This window comes from Lagenorhynchus albirostris, chromosome 10 (genome assembly GCF_949774975.1).
Source record: "Lagenorhynchus albirostris chromosome 10, mLagAlb1.1, whole genome shotgun sequence".
In the NCBI taxonomy this organism is placed as follows: Eukaryota; Metazoa; Chordata; class Mammalia; order Artiodactyla; family Delphinidae; genus Lagenorhynchus; species Lagenorhynchus albirostris.
Window position 1 is genome coordinate 40758758 of NC_083104.1, and position 26172 is coordinate 40784929.

General features: G+C 39.0%; 1 protein-coding gene and 1 non-coding gene across 6 annotated transcripts in view; one reads left to right on the forward strand and one right to left on the reverse strand.

Moving 5' to 3' along the window:
- The first annotated feature begins 8139 nt into the window (after window positions 1-8139).
- SETD2 (SET domain containing 2, histone lysine methyltransferase) overlaps window positions 8140-26172 on the forward strand; it is an 84795-nt gene continuing 66762 nt past the window's right edge. For 2 of the 5 annotated variants that reach the window (XR_009542839.1, XR_009542840.1), the window contains exons 1-6: window positions 8140-8220; window positions 9472-13832; window positions 17033-17164; window positions 19939-20067; window positions 23345-23468; window positions 24657-24734. Coding sequence is in view for 3 of the 5 variants with exons in the window: in XM_060162121.1 (XP_060018104.1) it covers window positions 8161-8220; window positions 9472-13832; window positions 17033-17164; window positions 19939-20067; window positions 23345-23468; window positions 24657-24734 (4884 nt within the window). In the remaining 2 variants the exon portion in view is untranslated. Of the gene's footprint in view, window positions 8221-9471; window positions 13833-17032; window positions 17165-19938; window positions 20068-23344; window positions 23469-24656; window positions 24735-26172 lie in introns of those variants that run through there. The other 3 variants (XM_060162119.1, XM_060162120.1, XM_060162121.1) reach the window with 2 other exon arrangements.
- Window positions 14744-14850, reverse strand: LOC132528335 (U6 spliceosomal RNA). Its single transcript, XR_009543207.1, has one exon. It is a non-coding gene; the product is annotated as a U6 spliceosomal RNA (small nuclear RNA).

The following is a 26172-nucleotide window of genomic DNA, read 5'->3' on the forward strand; positions in this document are numbered from 1 at the left end:
ATCCCCTCACTTTCAGTCTGTATGTGTCTCTAGGTGTGAAGTGGGTCTCTTGTAGACAGCATATATGTGGGTCTTTTTTTTGTATCCATTCAGCCAGTCTGTGTCTTTTGGTGGGAGCATTTAATCCATTTACATTTAAGGTAATTGTCGATATGTATGTTCCTATTCCCATTTTCTTAATTGTTTTGGGTTTGTTATTGTAGGTCTTTTCCTTCTCTTGTGTTTCTCGTCTAGAGAAGATCCGTTAACATTTGTTGTAAAGCTGGTATGGTGGTGCTGAACTCTCTCAGCTTTTGCTTGTCTGTAAAGGTTTTAATTTCTCCATCAAATCTGAATGAGATCCTTGCTGGGTAGAGTAATGTTGGTTGTAGGTTTTTCTCCTTCATCACTTTAAATATGTCCTGCCAGTCCCTTCTGACTTGCAGAGTTTCTGCTGAAAGATCAGCTGTTAACCTTATGGGGATTCCCTTGTGCGTTATTTGTTGTTTTTCCCTTGCTGCTTTTAACATGTTTTCTTTGTATTTAATATTTGACAGTTTGATTAATATGTGTCTTGGCGTGTTTCTCCTTGGATTTATCCTGTATGGTACTCTCTGTGCTTCCTGGACTTGATTAACTATTTCCTTTTCCATATTAGGGAAGTTTTCAGCTATAATCTCTTCAAATATTTTCTCAGTCCCTTTTTTTCCTCTTCTTCTTCTGGAACCCCTATAATTCGAATGTTGGTGCGTTTAATGTTGTCCCCGATGTCTCTGAGACTGTCCTCAGTTCTTTTCATTCTTTTTTCTTTATTCTGCTCTGCAGTAGTTATTTCCACTGTTTTATCTTCCAGGTCACTTATCCGTTCTTCTGCCTAGTTATTCTGCTATTGACCCCTTCTAGAGTATTTTTAATTTCATTTATTGTGTTTTTCATCATTGCTTGTTTCATCTTTAGTTCTTCTAGGTCCTTGTTAAATGTTTCTTGCGTTTTTTCTATTCTATTTCCAAGATTTTGGATCATCTTTGCTATCATTATTCTGAATTCTTTTTCAGGTAGACTGCCTATTTCCTCTTCATTTGTTAGGTCTGGTGGGTTTTTATCTTGCTCCTTCATCTGCTGTGTGTTTTTCTGTCTTCTCATTTTGCTTATCATACTGTGTTTGGGGTCTCCTCCTTGCAGGCTGCAGGTTCGTAGTTCCCGTTGTTTTTGGTGTCTGTCCCCAGTGGCTAAAGTTGGTTCAGTGGGTTCTGTAGGCTTCCTGGTGGAGGGTACTAGTGCCTGTGTTCTGGTGGATGAGGCTGGATCTCGTCTTTCTGGTGGGCAGGTCCATGTCTGGTGGTGTGTTTTGGGGTGTCTGTGGACTTATTATGATTTTAGGCAGCCTCTCTGCTAATGGGTGGGGTTGTGTTCCTGTCTTGCTAGTTGTTTGGCATAGGGTATCCAGCACTGTAGCTTGCTGGTCGTTGAGTGAAGCTGGGTGCTGGTGTTGAGATGGAGATCTCTGGGAGATTTTCGCCGTTTGATATTATGTGGAGCTGGGAGGTCTCTTGTGGACCAGTGTCCTGAAGTTGACTCTCCCACCTCAGAGGCACAGCACTGACTCCTGGCTGCAGAGCCAAGAGCCTTTCATCCACACGGCTTAGAATAAAAGGGAGAAAAAGAAGAAAGAAAGAAAGGAAGGAAGGAAGGAAATAAAAGAACATAAAATAAAGTTATTAAAATAAAAAATAATTATTAAGAAAAAAGTTATTTTTAAAAGTAAAAAAAAAAAGAAAAAAAGGACAGATAGAACCCTAGGACAAATGGGGAAAGCAAAGCTATACAGACAGAATCTCACCCAGAAGCATACACATACACACTCACAAAAAGAGGGAAAGGGGAAAAAATAATAAATCTTGCTCTCAAAGTCCACCTCTTCAATTTGGGATGTTTCGTTGTCTATTCAGGTATTCCACAGATGCAGGGTACATCAAGTTGATTGTGGAGCTTTAATCCTCTGCTCCTGAGACTGCTGGGAGAGATTTCCCTTTCTCTTCTTTGTTCGCACAGCTCCTGGGGTTCAGCTTTGGATGTGGCCCCGCCTCTGCGTGTAGGTCGCCGGAGGGCGTCTGTTCTTCCCTCAGACCGGACGGGGTTAAAGGAGCCGCTGATTCGGGGGCTCTGGCTCACTCAGGCCGGGGGAGAGGGAGGGGCACGATGCGGGGTGAGCCTGCGGCGGCAGAAGCCGGTGACGTCGCACCAGCCTGAGGCGCGCCGTGCGTTCTCCCGGGCAAGTTGTCCCTGGATCCAGGGACCCTGGCAGTGGCGGGCTGCACAGGCTCCCTGGCAGGCAGGTGTGGATAGTGACCTGTGCTCGCACACAGGCTTCTTGGTGGCGGCATCAGCAGCCTTAGCGTCTCATGCCCGTCTCTGGGGTCCCTGCTCTTAGCCTCGGCTCGCACCCGTCTCTGGAGCTCCTTTGAGCAGCGCTCTTAACTCCTTCTCCTCACACACCAGGAAGCAAAGAGGGAAGAAAAAGTCTCTTGCCTGTTCGGCAGGTCCAGACCCCGCCGCCCCCCCCCCCCCCCCCCCCCCCCGCTGGACTCCCTCCCGGCCAGCCCGTGGTGCACTAACCCCTTCAGGCTGTGTTCATCCCGCCAGTCCTCTCCCTGTGCTCCAACCGAAGCCGAGCCTCAGCTCCCAGCCCTGCCCGCCCCGGCGGGTGAGGAGATAAGACTCTCGGGCTAATGAGTGCGGGTCCGGCTAATGAGTGCGGGTCCGGCACCAATCCTCTGTGCGGGAATCTCTCTGCTTTGCCCTCTGCACCCCTGTTGCTGTGCTCTCCTCCGCAGCACCGAAGCTTCCTGCCTCCGCCACCCGCAGTCTCCGCCTGTGAAGGGGCTTCCTAGTGTGTGGAAACCTTTCCTCCTTCACAGCTCCCTCCCATTGGTGCAGATCCCATCCCTATTCTGTCTCTGTTTATTCTTTCTTTTGCCCTACCCAGGTACGTGGGGAGTTTCTTGCCTTTTGGGAGGTCTGAGGTCTTCTGCCAGTATTCAGTAGGTGTTCTGTAGGAGTTGTTCCACGTGTAGATGTATTTCTGATGTATCTGCTAGTGTTGGAGGGTCTCCTGCAGAGGCGGTGGGTGGCTGTGGCTTACCGTGAGGACAAGGACCCTGGCAGCAGAAGTTCTGGAAAGTATTCCTTGGCGTGAGCCCTCCCAGAGTCAAAAGTAATGTATTTGCTCATATATGCACACAATTTTTAGAAGGATGTACGAAACTTAACAATGGTTGCCACTACATAGAGAGATCTAATTTTAGTTGTATATCTTTTTGTATTACAGAGTTTCCCCCTGCATACATGTATTACTTTTTCAAATAGAGAAGGAAAACTAGTGTAAAATGTTCTAAATTAAAATGAGGTAAAATCTGTCATTCTATACTTCTCTTGGTCATAGGTCCAAGTTTCGGAATTGAGCAAAATAAGACTATTTTATCTTGGAAGTTTTCTGATATTTTGAAATAAATCATTAAGGTTCTGTAAATCAGGGGTCCCCAACGCCTGGGCCAAGGACCAGTAGCGGTCCACAGCCTATTAGGAACCGGGCTGCACAGCAGGAGGTGAGCGGTGGGCCAGCGAGCAAAGCTTCATCTGCCGCTCCCCATCACTCGCATTACTGCATGAACCACCCCCCCAGCCACACCACAGTCCGTGGAAAAATTGTCTTCCACGAAACTGGTCCCTGGTACCCAAAAGGTTGGGGACCACTGCTTTAAATTGTCTTTTTTCCACAGTAAATAAAAATACTTCTGTTTTAACTATAAACATTTCCTATGTAACATGGTATCTAGAATAGATTCTTACTATCCAACTTGTTTACATTTATGAATATTGTTGATATGGCCAAATATCTCTCATTATACCAGGCCTCCCTTTGGAAACTTTACTTACGTTCTAGCCTGAGAAGTTGGTTGGTTGTTGATTTAAATAATCATGTCATTCTTTGGTTCTTTGAGATTGCTATGACTAAAAGTCTTAATTAAGTGTTTTCCCACATGTGTCCTGTGACCTAATAGAGATTTGTCTCTGCGTTGACATGGATTAGTCAGAATTCTTTATAGTTCTTCAGTAAGCTGCAGATCTGCATACTGTACGTTTTTGACAGAAAACTGGCTGCGGTATTCCTCTGGTTTTTCTTCTGTAGTAGCTTTTCAAAAGAAGAAATAAGGCACTCTAGCACAATCCCATGCTGGAGACTTAAATGCCTGTTTTCGCATGCCTCATTTTTTATGGCAGGGGCACAGGAGGCTTAGTACTCTTACCTGTGGCTTCCATACCCTTGTTCCAACAACTTTCCTTCAAAAACCCTATTCTTTTTTTTTTTTTTTTTTTTTGCGGTACGCGGGCCTCTCACTGTTGTGGTCTCTCCCATTGCGGAGCACAGGCTCCGGAAGCGCAGGCTCAGTGGCCATGGCTCACGGGCCCAGCCGCTCTGCGGCATGTGGGATCCTCCCAAACCGGGGCACGAACCCGTGTCCCCTGCATCGGCAGGCGAACTCTCCACCACTGCGCCACCAGGGAAGCCCCAAAAACCCTATTCTTTGCTCTTGACATTATATTATTTACCAAAGCAAGTGTTCTTTTTTTTTAAAAGAAAATAAATTTATTTATTTATTTTTTATTTTTGGCTGCGTTATGTCTTTGTTACTGCACGCGGGCTTTCTCTAGTTGCAGCGAGTACGGGCTACTCTTCGTTATGGTGTGTGGGCTTCTCATTGTGGTGGCTTCCCTTGTTGTGGAGCACGGTCTCTAGGCACGCGGGCTTCAGTAGTTGTGGCTTGCGGGCTCTAGAGCGCAGGCTCAGTAGTTGTGGCTCATGGGCATAGTTTCTCCATTGCATGTGGGATCTTCCTCAACTCGGGATTGAACCCGTGTCCCCTGCATTGGCAGGCGGATTCTTAACCACTGCGCCACCAGGGAAGTCCCCGCAAGTGTTCTTTTATTAGAAACATTTGTGGCTGATTCTTGCTATTAATTATGGCCTCACAATTTCATTAATATCTTTAAAAAGGGCTTGTCCTCTTATTGCTGTGGCAGTCTACTCACCTGGCCACACCTAGGTATTATCTTCTGAAGGGTACTCCAACTCTGAAATATTAGTCTGACCATAATGTCCAATTCCTTCACAATACCCTTCTACTTCTCTTTCTGGTTTCCACCAAATCTACTCTTTGAAGCTGCTGCTATCTTGTCCCTACCCTGTTCCTTCAGTTTATCAGCTTCCTTCAGATTTTACTCCCTATTCTATTATCTGTGGATCATTCTTGGGAATGCCTTCAATTCTCTCAGCCCCTTGCTGCCTTCTACCTCTCTTGTCCCACCCAACTTGATAGAGTAACTCATCAGTCGTTTGTCCTCATTGCTTCTAGATAGCCTAATGCTGCAAGGGGAAGTAACATAAGTGTGCCAATGACTCTGATTATAAATTAGTAATGTCCAACTTGGGGCAGCAACATTGAAGATTATAGTCTGCTTCCATTTTTGTTCCCCACACTTGAATTTTTCCAAGTCTTTTACCTTGTCCCTGCCCCTAACTTTCAACTAATGATGTCAGAGAGAAATACAGGCCAAAAGGAATATTCTTGCTTTATTTTGAAACTTACCTATGTCTTTACTCATCTATATCCCCTTCTCTCAAGATCATTCCCTCCTCCATCTGTTGCAGTGATTCCATTTTTTTCCTTTGATCTAAACACATCGTTTGCTCACCTGCTGTATTTATGATGGGGGGTGGGGGAAGCAAGGTACAGAATGGCTTGTGTGGTATGATTACTGTACTCAAAAAGAAAAACAAAAATCTCTGTTTTAACGCCCTCCCCACACACAAAAGAAGTGTTAGAAGGCTCTGTATACCAAGGTGTTTGCAGCAGTTGTCTCTGGATGGGTTAGATTGTGGACTTTTCTTTTTGCTTGTGTGTAATTTGATTTCTATTAACATGAAATGATTTTTTTTTTGAAATGATTTTAAGATGAGAAAAATTGGATATTTTCCCCCATATTTTCTGTATGTGCTTATATTGTTTTTATTATAAATTTATTTTTAAAAATATTTATTTATTTATTTGGCTGCACTGGGTCTTTGTTGTGGCATGCCGGGTCTCTGTTGAGGCATGCAGGGTCTTCGTTGTGTCATGCAGGATCTAGTTCCCCGACCAGGGATCAAACCCGGGCCCCCTGCATTGGGAGCGCAGAGTCTTAACCACTGGACCACCAGGGAAGTCCCCTTTTTATTATAAATTTTAAAAATATTATCAAGTTATGGGAAATGCCTTGCTATCTTTGTCAAGCAGTTTTCTGATTTCTGAATTGAAACTTTATTTCCTCCCCCCACATGCCCACTCAAGTCCCACATTTATGTTTCCTTAGCCCTTTGATCATGTGATCACTTTGATTACAGCTTGTCAGAATTCTTTTCACTTGTTTATCCAAAGTATAAGTGCTGAGACTTAGGAAAGGGTTCTGGTAACCTCAGTATTTCCAGCACTTTGTGTGTATGGATACCGTGAAGACAACCACGAATGCTTTTTCTAAAACATCCACTGAAAAGAGGAGTACAAATATGAATGACGTTCCAAATGCTTGGACATCTCCAGGTTCCTTTTCTGTTCTTTAAAAAAAATTTCGCATGGTACTAATTTAAATCGAATGTAGTATGCCGTATTGTGAGACACAATTATTTTTTTTAATCACTAAGAAAGGAAAAAACTCTGCCAATTAGACTGTGATGTTATTGATAGTATGATGCATTGTGTAGAGGTGTTATACATGGGAAAAATGTATATCATAGAATTGATGAAATACAGCAGTTCTAAGGTCACATCTCTGTAGTCTTTGTGGCTTTAGAGTAGAAAAAAGTGTTTAACCCTGGCACTGCTTTAGATCTCATCCATGTATTGCCAACTTTGTTTCCCCTTCATTACTTTGTTTTGTATGGCTACCATGGACTCTGGTGAATGCACTGAATTATGGTGGAGTAAAGCCTACATTTAGGAAAAGGATTTTTAGTACATTTCTTTTAAGGGGCATTTAAGACAGATTATTGTACTCCAGTCTTGCCACATAGTCTACAGAGACGCTGGCTTAAAATACAAATCTGGCTGTTATAGCGTAAAACCCTTTTGTATCTTCTCTTCCCCCAGTGTGCTTCAGTGCACTGGTATACACCAGACTTTTAGCTTTTGATTCCTCAGTCAGGACATAGTGTGGTTATCTTTGTTAGAATATAACTGTGAGCTCGGAAAGCCACATGCTCTGATGTAGAGTGTAAACCTTGCATTAAGCAAAGGGACTGCTGAACAGATACCAGAACAGGTTGAGAACCACTAATTCATAAGATAAAATGTTTCTCATCGTAAGAGACCTGGTCTCTGGACCTGGCCACTGCTCCCTACTTTGGCTAATTATTGGCTTCTTTCTGCCTTATGCTTTATACTCAGATAACATTATTTTATAGTTTCCTTGCTCATATTGTTCTATGTTTTAATCTCTATATCTTTGCCTGGGATCTTCCTTCGTTAAGGATCTCCCTTCAGATTCATTCTTCAAAAACTAATTTTTCTTCTAGAAAGGATTCTTTGCATTCCTATCCTTCCACTAAACTGAGTTGCTTATCTTCCTCATTGCTGTTACATTTGTGCATATTTCTATCCTTGTATTTACTCCATTATGTTGGAATTACTTTTATAACAAAATTATATTTTGTATTTACAGGAAACTGTAAGAGCTTCTTGAGGGCAGGGACTCTGCTTTATTCACCTTTTCTCTCCATCACCTAGCACAGTGCGTGACACTATCTTCTTTAAACATTTGCTATGCTAAATGTAACTAAGGCTATGAAGGAACGGACAGCCTATATAGAATATACCTGGAGGTTGTAGGTATCCTAAGTTTTAATAAAAAACAACTTACATTTCAATCGGTTTTAAGTATTTATGATTTCTTTTTATTCTTTTGCATGCTTTCTTGGCTGGATGACAATAGAGAAGAAGAAAATGAGGTATGTATAATTTAATTAGGTATTCAGCGATTATGAGCTTGAAAACATTCAAAATTTAGCTATCATTTTGAATGTGAAATGAAGTAATAGTTTTTGCTTAGTTTTGTTTTTGGATCTATAGTAATTCATTCTAGTGAGGGATGTTGTATATCTCAAGAAAATGGTTTTTAGACTTCGGAGTTTCAAGAGCTTTAGTCAAGGTAAAGGAAGCTGGCAACTTTGGAGACAGCTTTTTACCTGTTTTTACGCATTGAGCTTCCATGTAAAATTCAATTTGAAAAGTGAATTTTCTTTCTTAAAAAGTATTTGAAGACCACTGCTCTGTGATAATGCATGTGAAAACATTTACTTTCCCACTTGAATGGTAACTGTATAATTTTGAAAACTGATCTCAGATTTTACCATGTTGAAGTAGAAAACTGTTCTCTTAAATAGCCAGACTTGATTAAAGAATGTCAGTTAGAAAAATGTTGTAGATGGCAAGTGTACTATCTTTAATTTAGGCTTGAGTTTGTTGCTATAGACTTTCCTGCTGTTCTGTCTACAACCGAGGTTATGCCTTTAACTTCTAACGCCCATCAGTTCCTTTGGTGGTTTGGCAAATAAAGAAGGGTGAAGTCTTCTTAGATGTATACTTTGTAGTTGTTGTTCACGGTAGGATCAGACTATAAATCAGCATGGCCTGGGTGTGTGGGGCCCAGGCAGATGCAGTAGTAGTTTGCCAGGACAGAGTAATTTCCAGGAAGGCAGAAAGGCCTGGTCCCCATTTGGTTACCTCATCTGTGAAATGAGTGAGATGGGAGACTGCTCTATACCGGTGGTTTACCAAATCAGGAAGTCCCTCAGAATTGCCTGAGATGCTTGTTCTCAAAAAACAAAACAAAATAAACTTTATTCACCTTAGAGCTATTGAATTGTTATTTCCTGGAGTTTTGTCACAGATCTGTATTTCTACCAAGTACCCAAGTGATTCTATGTGATACCAGAAGACCACTGGTTATAATGACTTCTGATGTTTCTTCTCAGATAGGACACAAGAACAAAGTATTTTCATTACTGAGATGTTAGCTGTTGCTCTCTATCCACATGTCCTCTTGTAGTGTATCTTGAAATACACATCAGATTATTTTTTAAATTCTCATTAAAAATTCTGCCTGGAAAATAGTTATAAAACTGGATAAAATTCTTTAAGATAAGAATGGAAAAATATAGATAATTGTTGAAACTGAGGATGTTTACTTAGAGGTTTATTAAACAATTCTCTGTACTTTTGGGTATGTTTGAAAATTTCCATAATAAAGAGTTTTTAAAAATGCATATATAGCTTAATGAAATTCATGCTGTTTGTCATTAAAAAGGACTTTTCATTTCCCTTACATTTTAAACTGTGATGCTAGCCATTTGAAAGTAACTTTATTGTAGTAGTAACTGCTTTTTTTGTTCATTTATAGGCAAAGATTGAAAATGTGCAGAAAACAGGTTTCATCAAAGGACCAATGTTCAAAGGTGTTGCTTCTAGTCGGTTTTTGCCCAAAGGCACCAAGACAAAAGTTAATTTGGAGGAACAGGGACGACAGAAGGTGTCATTCAGCTTCAGCCTTACAAAGAAAACTTTGCAGAACAGGTTTCTGACGGCACTTGGCAGTGAAAAGCAAAATGATACTCCAAATTCCCCAGTTGTACCTCTTCAAGTAGACTCGACCCCTAAAATTAAAATGGACATTGGAGATACATTATCTACTACAGAAGAATCTTCCCCACCAAAATCAAGGGTAGAATTGGGCAAAATCCATTTTAAGAAACATCTGCTTCATGTAACATCCAGGCCACTGCTGACTTCTACCACAGCAGTGGCATCTCCATCTCCTCCCATAGTACCATTACCAGCAGTCATAGCAGAATCAACAACTGTAGACTCGCCACCCTCATCTCCACCTCCACCACCTCCACCTCCCCAAGCCACAACACCCTCATTACCAGCACCAGTAACAGAGCCAGTGGCCTTGCCACACACACCAGTGACAGTTCTGATGACAGCACCAGTAGATGTAGCTGCTAGAGCATTGAAGGAACCACCAGTTACGATTGTACCAGAATCATCAGAAGTGGACACTAAGCAGGACCCTGTGTCTAATAGTTCAGAAGAACACATAACTCACAATTTGAATGAGCAAGCAGATATTCCTTCACAAAAAGAAGATTCCCATATTGGGAAGGAAGAAGAAATTCCAGATAGTTCTAAGAGTAGTCTGGGCTCTAAAAAAACAGGTTCTAAGAAGAAATCCTCACAATCTGAAGGCACCTTTCTTGGTTCAGAATCTGATGAAGATTCTGTACGGACTTCCTCAAGTCAAAGATCACATGATTTAAAATTTTCAGCCAACATTGAAAAAGAAAGAGATTCAAAAAAGAGCTTAGCAACTTTAAAAAGTGAGGATTTAGGGAAATCTTCACGATCTAAAACAGAGAGAGATGATAAATATTTTAGCTACTCAAAACTTGAAAGAGATACTCGTTATATATCTTCTCGCTGTAGATCAGAGAGAGAGCGAAGGAGGAGCAGGTCTCGTTCTAGATCTGACAGAGGTTCTAGAACTAGTTCATCCTATTCTCGGTCAGAACGATCCCATTATTATGACTCTGATCGTCGCTACCATAGGAGTTCCCCTTATCGAGAGAGGGCACGCTATTCTCGGCCATATACAGATAACAGGGCAAGAGAAAGTTCTGACTCAGAAGATGAGTATAAGAAGACATACTCAAGGCGCACCTCATCTCATTCTTCCTCTTACAGAGACCTAAGGACACCATCCTCCTATTCTAAATCTGATCGAGACTGTAAAACTGAGTCCTCTTATTTAGAGATGGAGAAGAGAGGAAAGTATTCCTCAAAATTAGAAAGAGAATCCAAAAGGACTTCAGAAAATGAAGCAATGAAAAGATGTTGTTCTCCCACTAATGAACTGGGATTCCGACGGGGGTCATCATATTCCAAGCATGGTAACAGTGCTTCCCGTTATAAATCTGCCCCTTCAAAACCTGCACCCAAGTCTGATAAATTTAAAAATTCTTTCTGTTGTACAGAATTGAATGAGGAAATCAAACAGTCTCATTCTTTTAGTTTACAGACTCCTTGTTCAAAAGGTAGTGAATTAAGAATGATTAGTAAAGTTACTGAAAGAGAGAAGATTGGGTCTCCATCTCCATCAAATCGATTAAATGATTCACCTACTTTTAAAAAGCTAGATGAATCACCTGTTTTTAAGTCTGAATTTATAGGACATGATAGCCATGATAGTATTAAGGAATTAGACTCTTTATGTAAAGTGAAGAATGATCAATTAAGAAGTTATTGTCCCACAGAATTTAATATAAATGGATCTCCTGGGGCAGAATCTGATTTGGCAACATTTTGCACTTCTAAACGTGACACTGTTTTGATGTCTTCTGATGATAGTGTGACTGGATCAGAGGTATCCCCTTTGGTCAAAACGTGCATGCTTTCATCAAATGGATTTCAAAATATTAATAGATGTAAAGAAAAAGACTTGGATGATACTCGCATGCAGCATAGTAAGTCAGAAAGCCCATTTAGGGAAACAGAACCTCCAGTGTCGCCACACCAGGATCAACTCATATCTTTGCCAGTTATGACTATAGATTACTCCAAAACAGTAGTTAAAGAACCAGTTGATGTGAGAGTTTCTTGCTGTAAAACCAAAGATTCAGATATATACTGTACTTCAAACGACAGCCGCCCTTCTTTTTGTCATTCCGGAGCTGAAAATACTGAGCCTTTAGTAACGAAGATTTCTTCAAATAGCTTTATGAACATGCATTTGAAATCAAAAACAGTTATATGTGATAATGGAAGTCTGACAGATCAGCACTCAAAATTTGCATGTGGAGAATATAAGCAGAGTGTTGGTAGTACTAGTTCAGCTTCTATTAATCATTTTGATGATTTATATCAACCTACAGGGAGCTCATGTATTGCTTCATCTCTTCAGAGTCTTCCACCAGGAATAAAAGTAGACAGTTTAACTCTCTTGCAATGTGGAGAGAATACATCTTCAGTTTTGGATGCTGTGCTGAAGAGTAAAAGCTCAGAGTTTTTAAAGCATGCAGAGAAAGAAATAATAGAAGTAGGTAGTGGCCTTCCTGATTCAGGAAGAGGATTTGCTTCCTGGGAAAACAGGCATAATAATGGACTATCTGGGAAATGTGTGCAAGAGGCTCAAGAAGAAGGGAATTCCATACTGCCTGATAGAAGAGGAAGACCAGAAATCTCTTTAGATGAAGAAGGTGGAAGAGGACATGCACATACTTCTGATGATTCAGAAGTTGTATTTTCTTCTTGTGATTTGAATTTAATCATGGAGGACAGTGATGGTGTAACATATACCTTAAAATGTGACAGTAGTGGTCATGCCTCAGAGATTGTATCTACTGTCCATGAAGATTATTCTGGTTCTTCCGAAAGTTCAAGTGATGAAAGTGATTCAGAAGATACAGATTCTGATGATAGCAGTATTCCAAGAAACCGTCTTCAGTCTGTTGTGGTTGTGCCAAAGAATTCTACTTTGCCCATGGAAGAAACAAGTCCTTGTTCTTCTAGGAGCAGTCAAAGTTACAGACACTATTCTGACCACTGGGAAGATGAGCGATTGGAGCCAAGGAGGCATTCATATGAGGAAAAATTTGAGAGTATAGCAAGTAAAGCCTGTCCTCAAACTGAGAAGTTCTTCTTTCATAAAGCAACAGAGAAGAATTCAGAAATTTCTTTTATACAGCCCAGCCGAAAACAGATAGATAATCACATGTCTGAAATTGCTCATCCTCAGAGTGATGGGGTTGATAGTACAAGTCATACAGACATAAAATCTGACCCTCTAGGTCATCCAAATTCTGAGGAAGCAGTGAAAGCCAGAATAACTTCTAGGCAGCAAGAAGAGCTGCCAGTTTATTCTTCTGATGATTTTGAAGATGTCTCAAGTAAGTCTCGGCAACAGACCACTTTCCCTAATAGGCCAGATAGTAGACTGGGGAAAACAGAGTCAAATTTTTCTTCTTGTGAGATCTCCCGAGTGGATGGTTTCCGTTCATCAGAAGAGCTCAGAAATCTAGGGTGGGACTTCTCTCAACAAGAAAAGCCTACTACCACATATCAGCAACCTGACAGCAGCTATGGAGCCTGTGGTGGACACAAGTATCAGCAAAGTGCAGAACAGTATAGTGGGACACGTAATTACTGGCAAGGCAATGGCTACTGGGATCCAAGATCAGCAGGTAGACCGCCTGGAACTGGTGTTGTGTATGATCGAATTCAAGGGCAGGTACCAGATTCCTTAACAGATGACCGTGAAGAGGAGGAGAATTGGGATCAACGTGGAGGATCTCACTTTTCAAGCCAGTCCAATAAATTTTTTCTGTCCCTTCAGAAGGACAAGGGATCCGTGCAAGCACCTGAAATAAGCAGCAATTCCATTAAGGACTCTTTAGCTGTGAATGAGAAGAAAGATCTTTTGAAAAACTTAGAAAAAAATGATATGAAAGATAGAGGGCCTCTTAAAAAAAGGAGACAGGAATTGGAGAGTGATTCTGAAAGTGATGGTGAGCTTCAGGACAGAAAGAAAGTTAGAGTGGAGGTAGAGCAGGGAGAGACAGCAGTGCCTCTAGGCTCAGCATTGGTTGGGCCTTCGTGTGTCATGGAGGACTTCAGGGACCCACAGCGGTGGAAGGAATGTGCCAAACAAGGGAAGATGCCTTGTTACTTTGATCTGATTGAAGAAAATGTTTATTTAACAGAAAGGTAAGCCAAATTAATACTTGTTGGACAAGTATTAACCTCGTTTTGTAGGAAAAAAATTAACTTTCAAAAGTTCAGAATATATGAGCTCAATTGTATGAAATATGGTTGTGTGATAAAATGTAACTTAAAAAATTTTAAAAGTGTATTTACCTATTTAGATTTGATGGTGTACAGTCCCCCAATTTTCCCCCCCACCCCACACACAGGAAGGGGATGTCTAAATTTTTTTTTTTTGGTCCCATTACCTCTTTGGTTCTAGAAGTACATTAAAAAAAGTATATAGACCAGCCCAGTTTTTCTTAAATTTCTTTTACATGTGAAACTGTGGCAGAAAGTGAAACAAAACTCCAGCAAAATAGTCTGCTTTTAGAGAAGAAAAAAGTTACGTTGGATTTTTTTTTCCTTCATTCTGAACATTTTTTTTAACATCTTTATTGGAGTATAATTGCTTTACAATGGTGTGTTAGTTTCTGCTGTATAACAAAGTGAATCAGCTATATAGATACATATATCCCCATATCTCCTCCCTCTTGCATCTCCCTCCCACTCTCCTGATACTATCCCACCCCTCTAGGTGGACACAAAGCACCGAGCTGACCTCCCTGTGCTATGCGGCTGCTTCCCACTAGATATCTATTGTGCATTTGGTAGTGTATATATGTCCGTGCCACTCTCTCACTTCGTCCCAGCTTACCCTTCCCCCTCCCGGTGTCCTCAAGTCCAATCTCTACGTCTGCGTTTTTATTCCTGTCCTGCCCATAGGTTCTTCAGAACCTTTTTTTTTTTTTTTTTAAGATTCCATATATATGTGTTAGCATACAGTATTTGTTTTTCTCTTTCTGACTTCACTCTGTATGACAGTCTCTGGGTCCATCCACGTCACTAGAAATAACTCAACTTCGTTTCTTTTTAAAAATATGGAACCCTTCACGAATTTGCATGTCGTCCTTGCGCAGGGGCCGTGCTAATTTTCTCTGTATTGTTCCAATTTTAGTATATATGCTACAGAAGCGAGCACCATTCTGAACATTTTTGAAAAATATCTTTAGGTACTTTACAAGCTGGAACTCGATTAGAATATAGTTTTCTTTTGTCATGTTTCAAAATCTGTTGCTAGTAGATTAAACTTGGCAATAGCATAACAAGTCTTTAAGTTTTAAATGGTGAAATCCCTAACATGAAACAAGGTATAATGAGACTAGGATAATAAAAACAAATTCCTAGAGCACAGATTCTCAGTCGACTTTCTTTCACCTCTCTTTGATAATCTTGTTTTCCCAATGTAAATATATGTTGAATATGCCTTTAAAAAAAATTTATAGTCTCCTAACCACCTACCTCCTTTTGGAAATTTCTCCTCTAGTTGAGAATCAACTTAGCCATCATCCCTTTAAGCATTCAGAATTTTTTAAAATGAAGACATTTTCCACTGTGGATAAGGTAAAAGACTTCATCTTAAAGTTAGACCCATCAGAAGTTTTTCCTATTTAAATAGCAAAAAAAAAAAAACACTTTTTTTTTAAGGATAAAGCGGGCCTCTACAATTACGTTCATTTGTAACCAGTTGTAAATTAGGTTTAACTTCAAAATATTGAATATTTTAAGTGGTACTCCTTAAGAATTTTGTGAGTAGAGTGATGCAACTTACATGATCTTTGTGAAAGAATAGAAATAAAATTAATCAACCCAACCCTCTGGATTTTATTCAGTGAGTTTCATATACATAATTGGTTGGTGAGAGGCATTTTAAAGTGCTTGATATAAGCTGGGCATTTATAGAAGCCACTAAGAAGACAAATTATTGTAAAATAGTATGTGCATTCTTATGTCTAGTGAAAATAGGCTTACCTGAGCGAAATCTGTGCCCGTTAGTCCTCATCTGGCCTTTTCGGAGCAATACAAAATAAAGCTACTGTTTTTACACATAGCTCTTAAGTACTTATAAAAAGATAATTTGTTTATCTTTAGTCATCTTTCTTCAGGCTAAGCATGTTCTTATGCTCATTAATGAATTATATCTTTAATTGATCCAGATGAATCATACTTGTTATTCAAACTTAGTGGAAACTATCATGACACACTAGGTACTTTATAAAACTGAGACTGTAGTAGAACATATGTTGGAGATGAAAGCAGATTAGTTAGATTAAGACAGTCACTTAGAGCAGCTGTGCTCTTCACTTGTCTAATAGCTGAAGAGTAAGTCATAGTTCCCTAATCTTAAGAAAGGGATCTTATTTGTCTGTCCTTGATTTTTTTTTTCCTTTTTGACAAAGATCAAAAAATAGAGTTCAACAAAAAGACCAGTAAATAATCACATTTTCACTTTTGCTTTGCAAACTCTGGCTTAGGTTTTTATGAACCCAGTCAATTTCGAACATTTATCTTCTCCCCGCCAAATCTACACTGAGAAAGTTTAGTCCTCTGTAGTAATGCTATTCTATAATAATATATACGTCATTCTTTTTTCTTTTTTAAATCATTCAGTCTTCTTTTAAACAGGATTTGTACAAAAGTGATGTTGCTAAAGGATTCTCTAAAGGATTTGATTGAGCTAAATTCTTAATTAAAAACTCCTTTTTCTTTCTAAAGCAACTCCTTTTCTTCCTTAGCCTTGTATCTCAACTATTATTTGTATATCCATGAGGCCTGATTCTTTTTTTTTTTTTGGGCTGCTCCACTGCATGCGGGATCCTAGTTCCCCGACCAGGGATTGATCCCTCGCCCCCTGCAGTGGAATCGCGGAGTCTTAACCACTGGACTGCAGGGAAGTCCATGAGGACTGATTCTTAAACCTAACTTTAATTAATCAGCTATGTTATTATTTGATATTCATGAGTTTTCCTATTTCTCTGTGGAGCCAAATATGACTATTAACATTTGAAACTGCTCAGAGTTCAAGGTTTAGATGACAAGGACTAGGAAATAAGGACTGAGTCCAAAATGATAGACCTGAACTTACCCCAGCTTCCCATTTGCCAAGGCTGAGGTTGTCTCTCTCACCTGTTCTGCAATACAATTCCTAGTGTTTTCAGTCTCATAAATGCTTAGTGGTTAGATGTTTTCTTCTTTTTGAATGATTGACTTAACGAGAATCATTAAATGGGAAACTAGTGAGATTTAGCACATTTTTGATTGTGTATGTTGTATCATTGCCAGGACATTTTTTTAACCAATTTTAATAAAATTTTACCCACTAGAAAGAAGAATAAATCCCATCGGGATATTAAGCGAATGCAGTGTGAGTGTACACCTCTTTCTAAAGATGAAAGAGCTCAAGGTGAAATAGCATGTGGGGAAGATTGTCTTAATCGTCTCCTCATGATTGAATGGTAAGTAAATTAGAATGCTCTGCTTTTGCTCAACTATTCTATTAAATGTCTCTAAATTTTAAGAAGAATTATTAGGAGTAAAATTTAACTTTTCTCCTTCTACCTATTGTGGCGTATTTCTGAGCAATGAAATCTCCAATGTGTAATAGTGTTTATAAGGAGGCAGATTTCCCTTGCATTGTGCGTTAGATTATAGTACATATTGTAAGTGCTCTGTAAAGTAGCCCTAATGCTAACATAGTAATACTAATTTTTACCCAGTCTCCTTTTATCTTTTGTAAGGTTCACGTCCTGAAAGGTAAATGTTGGTATTTTTTAGCTTTTACTATAAAAATAAGCTAAAACCCTAACATTTCAAAAGTGCTTAAAGTAAAATGTCTTGCTCCCCCAAGCCTCAATCCCTCTATTTGTAGTCTTTCCAGATAATTTTTATGCCTATACCAGCATGGGTAGACGTTTCCTCTTTTTATGTGTAGAAATGAAATCCTTACTATATGTACTTTTTGAAACTTTGTTCCCTCTCACCTGCCACACACACTTTTCTTTTTTTTAATAATTTTTTTTTTAGTGTAACTTTGGCTGCAGTGGGACTTCATTGCTGTGCGCGGGCTTTCCCTAGTTGTGGCGAGCGGGGGCCACTACCTGCCACCATGCACGGGCCCCTCATCGTGGTAGCTGCTCTTGTTGCAGAGCATGGGCTCTAGGCACGCGGGCCTCAGTAGCTGTGGCTCGTGGGCTCTAGAGCACAGGCTCAGTAGTTGTGGCGCACGGACCAAGTTGCTCCGGGACATTTGGGATCCTCCTGGACCAGGGCTCGAATGCATGTCCCCTGCATTGGCAGGCGGATTCTTTAACCACTGTGCCACCAGGGAAGTCCCCACACTTTTAATTAAATATGTTTTGGAGACCTATTCAGAGCTACATATTTAGACCTATCTAAATCTTTCTCTTGACTACATTATGTATTCTATTCATAGTTAACCCATATTTATTAATCTTCTATTGATAAACATTTGCTTCCATATTTTTCATATAAACAGTAAATATCTTTACATTAAAAAATGTGATTTTTAAAAAAAAACCAGTCGGATTGAAAATTGTATCATTTTTAACATGGAAAGAATATTAAGGTGATTTATAGTGTAGGTACCTTATTTTTAGTGTTATTGAAGTGTTTTCTTCCAAAACTCAGTTTTTGGTTTTGCTTATGTAATAGTGTTACAAAAATAAAACATACACCTCAAAAAATAAAAAAGAGAAAGCATTTTTGGTATTTTTAAATGTAAACTAAAAGCAGAGATGACAGTAAACATATAAGGAGAGAAGAGGGATTTCCTTGGTGGCACAGTGGTTAAGAGTCCGCCTGCCAATGCAGGGGACACGGGTTTGAGCCCTGGTCTGGGAAGATCCCACATGCCGCGGAGCAACTAAGCCTGTGCGCCACAACTACTGAGCCTGCGCTCTAGAGCCCACAAGCCACAACTACTGAGCCCGTGTGCCACAACTACTGAAGCCTGTGAGCCTAGAGCCCGTGCTCCGCAACGAGAAGCCACCACGATGAGAAGCCTGCACACTGCAACTAAGAGTAGCCGCCACTCACCACAACCAGAGAAAGCCCACGCACAGCAACAAAGACCCAACGCAGCCTAATTAATTAATTAATTAAAAAAGAAGAGAAGACATAAGAACAGTATTCTCCTAATTTGACATTGTTGCCCTAGTCTCTGCATTTTTCTGGTTTTTCCTGTCAACCTTGTTGAACAGATATGAAGTACAGAAATTCTTTTTTCTTGTTATTCCCACGCTCAAAACTTAGTGGTTCTCAAGATTAGGTTCAAATATAACCTTGGTATTGAGAGCCCTTCATAGTACATCAACAACCTGCCTTTTCATCTTCCAGCAACCCACCTTTCTTATCAGTTATCCTTAGCTATTTTATTCCCCTTTTCTCAAGTAGGCCTTGTTTCCTATTTCTGCACACAGGTGGGCACTGTCATTGTACCTCTTGTTTTCCTTATCTGTCCATATCCTCTGTGTCATTAGAAATTCTGCTTTAATCCTACTCCTTCCGGAAAGCTTTCTTTCACTGCTTCTCTCCAGAGTGAATCCTTTATCCGTTGGACATCTGTAAAAATGTTGCTTACTACTACTGGTTTGGCAATAAATAATAATATGTTGGAAATAGTAATTTTTATTGTAGCCTTACTCAGTATTAAAAACCTTTGTATCTGTAAGCTTTGGAATATTAAGAATTCAGTAAATTTTTGATTTTATTTTTATTCTAGGATCCATGAGGGAAGAGCCTTGCCAGTTTTTATTGTGCTTACTCTGAACAGAGATATGTTTAATGACGACTTTGGTTTCTCTTAAATGTAGCTCAAGTAGTTAGCTACATTCAGAAGATGAAATTAGTGATGATTGGAGTGGAATATAAGAGAAGGTGCACTGATTGAAAATAAGTTAGCTCTGCATAGTTGTCAGAGTACTGCAAACTTACATGCAGCCTGGAAATGTATCTTAGACACTCAGGGAGGGGTAATGACCAGTTGACAAGACTGTATTTTGGGCATCATCTGTTTAACAATGTAGACACTCAATTTTAAGGAATCCCTTCATGATGGAAAGAATTATTGAGGAAGGCTCACTTGGAGGTTTACCACACATATGCTGATTATGCCATAAAGATATGGATATATTTACATAACATTCTAGTGAACATGTTTTTGGTTCTTTTGCTGCTTTGAAGAATTAATTTTCTCCTTTTCTCATTTCAGTTCTTCTCGTTGTCCAAATGGGGATTATTGTTCCAATAGACGGTTTCAAAGAAAACAGCATGCAGATGTGGAAGTCATACTCACAGAAAAGAAAGGCTGGGGCTTGAGAGCTGCTAAAGACCTTCCTTCGTAAGTTGTTTTAATCGTCTTTCACTTCATTTGTGTTGTTGAAGTTGGTTAGATACTTTTTAGGAAAATAATTTGCCTATTACACTGAAGTTTAATAATGATTATTGTGCAGAATGACCACTTGGTAGCTAGTTTGTTCGTTTTAAATTCACTTCTTTTAGGAAATTAAATAGAAATCTCTTCTGTCTATATATGAGAGAGCAGTTTGTCCCTTGTGATATTTGGACTAGGCCGGTCCTTCTTTGTCTGATAGTTATGTTACCTTAATTCCAAGTAATTACCAAGTATTTGCTGTAGATCCCCACAATCCCTATGAAACTCTATAAAAAGGAGTTAGGACAGAATCTATAAAGTTGAATCTATATAAAGTTTAGTTGGGATAAGAGTAGTGGAGAGTCTGAGGATATTGAGAGAGAGAATTAAAGCATACTTGATAGATACTCATTAAACATTTTTGAATGAATAAATGTTGCCTTCTAAAGTCATGTAACTTTTATATGTAATGCAGTAAAAGGTTCAGTTTTATTTTCTACCATATTCGGTATTTCCTTTAACCACCAATTTTCTTACATATAGCATATTTAAGTATTCTTATGAAAGTTGAGTACCTTTTTCTTTAAAGTTAAGTATATACAGATTACATTTGTTTATGATTGAAGAATTTTTAAAAATACATCAAAGGAATAAAGGAAGAAAAACAGTTGCTGATTCTAGTGATTCAGGCACAACTATTCTTTCAGAATCCTAAGCATATGGCCAAACTTGAATGGGAATTGGGATGGAGTGAGGGGTTTTAGTCTTTTTATTGTGGGGATTCAAAGCAACCAGGTAGCAAAAAACCTAATAATAACCACCACCACTACCACCAGGTAATTTAGTTTTCTGACAGGAACCTCATATATCTTTTGAAAGCCAAATCATTTAGTTTTTATTGTGAAAATAGGAAATGATCTTACCCTTTTGAGAACCAACCAGAAAAAAACCATGTTTTATTATATAAAAAAGTAGATAATAGGAACCTCATATATTTCCCTTTTCTGCAAAGTATTATCAGAGTATTTTGGTTTATAACCATTTTTAAATTGTTTATTTGAAACAAGTATCTCAGAATCATCTCAGTATGTTTCATATCCAAATTCATTGGATCCTTTATAATATTTTAAATAAATAATAGACTAAGCTTCCCTTGAACACTGTTAACAACACTGAACTCAGTACTTGCCAAGGCAGTCTGGTGCATTTCTAAAATCACTAACTCTGGTCTAGATGCAGGTTTTTAGGTATGCTTTCTTTTATTCTACTCAAGCCAGCCAGGCTTTTCTTTTGGAGAGTCTTTTTAAAATTTTTTTAAAGGAACTCCAGTTTGGACATAACCCTCTCTTACAGGGGTAGTAATGGACACTGCCTCTTGGCAGAGTCTGCACTAACATAGCTTCAACTTTAATGTAAATTCTTGTTGTATGCAACAGAGACTATTTGATGGCTCAGGAGTCCGTTTCTGTTATGAGGAAGGAGATGGGAGAAGAGAGGAGAGAATGCGTGACTGGTTCACATAGCAGGTTAAAATTTCCTAAAGCTCTTTAGCTTTCCTCAGCTACTCACAAAGAACCCTGCTTTGGTAAAATATACCAGGACTTAATGTTTCCATGATTCCCACACTTTCACTCATGTACTTCCATGTGCTGATGGTAATACCAATTTTATAAATTTTTAACTCTAAGCTATTTAGGTGTTCACTGGTAGAGTATTCCCATTTAAGAAGGGCATACTGTCAGATGTGCACGGTATGAGGAGGAGGTATTTGGAACAAACTGCTAGTTACTGTTAAAATACCATGACAGACTCCACCAAAAAAAAAAGCAAATTCTTACCAAAACCCTCAAGTTTTAGGCTGTAGGAATGGAAGGCAGTGCTGTCCAGGTTGACTTAATGTTATTGGATACCAAATGGGACTTCGTTTTTTTGGGATGGGGGGGTGGAGTAAAATTCAAACAATATATTATTAGCCTTTTTAAAGTGCATGATTCAGTGACATTTAGTACATTCATAATATTGGGCAGCTATCACCTCTGTCTAGTTCCAAAAATTTTTATCACCCCAAAAGGAAACCCCTTACCCATTAAGCAGATTCTCCCTATTGCCCCCTCTTCCCAGCCCTTGGCAACCTCTAAATCTGCCATCTCTGTGGATTTACCTATTCTAGATATTTATATGAAATATAAATGTGGCTTTTTGTTTCTGGCTTCTTAAAGCTGTTAAACATAGCATTTTTTTAGCGTGGCCAAAAAAAAAAAAAAGGAGAAGTATACTGATTATGTCAGTATATCATAACAAATACGAATGATTTACATTTTTAAATTTTAAAAATCTCTTTGGTTAGTGTTAGGGCACTTTTGTTTATTTTCTCTCTGCACGTCTTGTGGGGTCTTAGTTCCCCGACCAGGGAATGAACCCAGGCCCCAGCAATGAAAGCGCTGAGTCCTAACCACTGGACAGCCAGGGAATTCCAGGGCATGTTTATTTTGAAAGGGTAAGACAAGACTTCTGGGTAGGTCACTTCAGGTCAGAACTTGGGAGTAAACCGTAGAGAAGCATTTGTTTAAATGGAGGTAATACTTGAAGTCATTGGTGAGAATGAGCTTTTATAAAATAAAGGGAGAGGCAAGAGACTGAGAATATCTTCAATAGAGAAGAAGTAGGTAAATAACCATGAACAATCAAAGGTAGAAGGTAACTGAAAGAAGCCAAGGAGAGAGCTTAATCATGACTGTTGATAAATGCTAGAGAAAACTCACAGAGAATGCAGTCAGAGAAAAGGTATATTTGACCTTTAACATCATTAGAGACCTTTGAGAGTAAAGGTAGTAGAAGGGCTGCTGTATTTAAGTTGCCTTCTTTTTTCTTAGGACATAAAGCCTCTAATTTTTCACTGCTTCTGATTTCTTCACAACCATTTCTCAGTTGTGAATCATTGTTTTCATGATAATGTAAACCAGACTTGAAAGTTCGTTTTAATATCTAGTGAGAGCAAGGATATGCATTTTGGTATAAGTGTAAATTATAAAAGCTTCTTAGAGTCAACATTCTTTGAAAAGTATTAGGAAGGAGAAAATTAACCTCGATTAGTTGCTAGGCACTTTACATATATTTTAATTACATCTTGTGTAATAGCAAATCTGTCCACTTTACAATAGTTTTTAAAATTCATTATTTTTGCATGGATGTATGTGTTTTCCGTATATCTCCTAGGCAGGAAATACTGTTTTTCTTTTGCCAGGAACACCTTTGTCCTGGAATATTGTGGAGAGGTACTTGATCATAAAGAGTTTAAAGCCCGGGTAAAGGAGTATGCACGAAACAAAAACATCCACTACTATTTCATGGCCCTGAAGAATGATGAGGTAAGTGGCATGATTGTGTTTGTTTTGAAACAGATCTGGAAATTCTTGAGTTTGAAAGGGGTCATTGATGTGGACTGATCTTTAAAATATATTAAGTGACCAAAATGAGGAGCTGAACAGTGTGGATAGTTTTTTTCTATTTGCTTACAAAAAGGATGAGGGAGAGGGGGGTATTTACATGTATATGTAAATGTAAACATACATGCTTCATACTACAATTCTTAAAAACTATTGATAGACCCCAAAGAGCTTTTGTTTATGTAGATTATATTTATCAATATTTATATTAAAGACGAAAGCTGAGAAGTTGAAAATACTTATTTTTTATTAAACCATTTAAAAGTGACAATAAGCAAGCCTATTACGTTGACACAAATAGCATATGCTTTTGTGAAAATTAAGTATTTTCCAAAAAGCTTTTTTTTTTTAGTGAGGAGTACCATTTACAAATCTCTTTAATGTCTGACTTACTAGAATTTAGCTAGATTCTCATGTCTGCCTCTACATCCAATCTGGAAATGCAAGTTGTAGGGAACTATCCTAGTAGGACCTGTTGAATCTCACTCTGAGGGTGGGCTCAGCAAGAGTTTTAACAAGCTCTCAGTGGATTCAGATACATACTCAAGTTTGAGAGCTGCTGCACTGTGGTATCGCATGCATTTGAAAATGAAGTTTTAAAAACTTGAAGTAAGATTGGAATATAATAGGATGTAAGAAATAGCTAAAAGAAAATGAGACATTGATAGATATGGAGATAATTTTGCCCCCTAGGTAAAATGTTGATAGTTAGAGATCTTTCTGAGGAAGACATTGGATATTTGTCACTTTGATGTGTAAAGTGATATGAGAGAGTTCTCAGAAGGAATGGGGGATTAGGGGTAAGGGTCTTAAATTTGCTGGATGCCTTGCCTTTGCAAAATGCACATATGTTTTAAGGTCTCTTTTTTTGGGGGGGGGTATGCGGGCCTCTCACTGTTGTGGCCTCTCCCGTTGCGGAGCACAGGCTCCGGATGCGCAGACTCAGTGGCCATGGCTCACGGGCCCAGCCGCTCCACGGCATGTGGGATCTTCCCAGACCGGGGCACAAACCCGTGTCCCCTGCATTGGCAGGCGGACTCTCAACCACTGCGCCACCAGGGAAAGCCCCTAAGGTCTCATTTTTAACTGTTAAATTATCCTTTTCCCTAGATAATAGATGCCACTCAGAAAGGAAATTGCTCCCGGTTCATGAATCACAGCTGTGAACCAAACTGTGAGACTCAAAAAGTAAGTTGAGGTAGATTTAGAGTTTGGGATATTTGTTCAAGACTGCTGTTCTGACTGTTAATTTTAGATTCTATACCAAAGGTACGCATGGATATTATTTTTTAATCATTGTACTGATTTTTTTCTTACTCTTAAACTTTTTTTTGAAATAAGTTGAGATGTATAAAATAATAAATAGTGTTGAAATAGTACAGAGTTCCCATATATTATCCTTCACTAACTTCTGCAAATGTCTACATTGAACATAACCATAATATAATTACCCAATCCAGGAAATACTATTAACTACTAACGAGTCTAAAGACCTTATTCAAGTTTTGCCATATGTCATTTTTCTAGTCTAGGATCCAATCCAGGAACTCCAGTTGCATTTAATTGTCACATCTCTGCCCATAAATTTTAGATATTGTTTAAGGTGCCGAAATGAAAAACTAAATTTTAATTTTGATGAAGTCCAGTGTGTACTGTTATATTCAGATTTTATATCAGTCTTATCCAGGTGCCAAATTTGGTAGTTTTAATAACATTTATAAGGGGCTGAATGGCCACAGATGAGAGAGACGATATATGGTATGCATGTGGATATACTGCTCCTCCTCAACAAGGCCAGACTTTGGGTCTTGGTTATCTTTATGTCCCTGTGCCTGGCACACAGTTGACACTTGATAAATTCATTTACCGAATTCGATGTAATATTTCGAGGTAATGATCTTGGTACCCTCTAATTTGTGTTTTAAGCTTAGAGTTAAAAAAAAAGCATATAGATACATATATATGCACATTAGAATATTGGTTCTTTTTTAGGTTAAGAAAGCTGTGGACCCACGCCCTAGAAAAATATATCAGTGATTTCCTCTCATATTGAATAGTTTTGACTCTTGGATATTTTTTGCCCTTTGGTATCTGTACTTATAGATCTTAGATACAGCTCTTCCAAGAGCCAAAACATATAACGAATAGGAGAACCCAGTGTGAAATTATTTAACCTAATTAAGTTCTGGTTCTATTTTTGCCTGCAGCTGGTGGCCACATGTCTAGCTGTGAGACTCCAACTGTACTGTTTCCCTTCACCTCTTTAAGTCTGGGTTTTTCATCAGTAGCAGGTTCAAATGGTCTGGACAGGCGCTTTCCAGTCAATTTACATATTCTGGAACTACAAGGTCCAATCCCTGTGTATTTACCCCCATTTTAATTTTTGAGTTTTATGTATCTGCTCTGATGCTTCCCTTCCCTTTCTCTACACTCAGCATTATGACCACTGTTTCATGAAATTAAACTTCTGGCATTGTTGTTTTCCTTTTTCCACGCCCCATCTTATCTTATAGTTACTTTTAACATAAGGTAGTACAAATTCGCCTGTTACTCAGTGACACCAAGCATTCCATATTTGCCTATTTTTACTACAAGTGAATCTTTACTGTGTGAAAATGTGTATTAA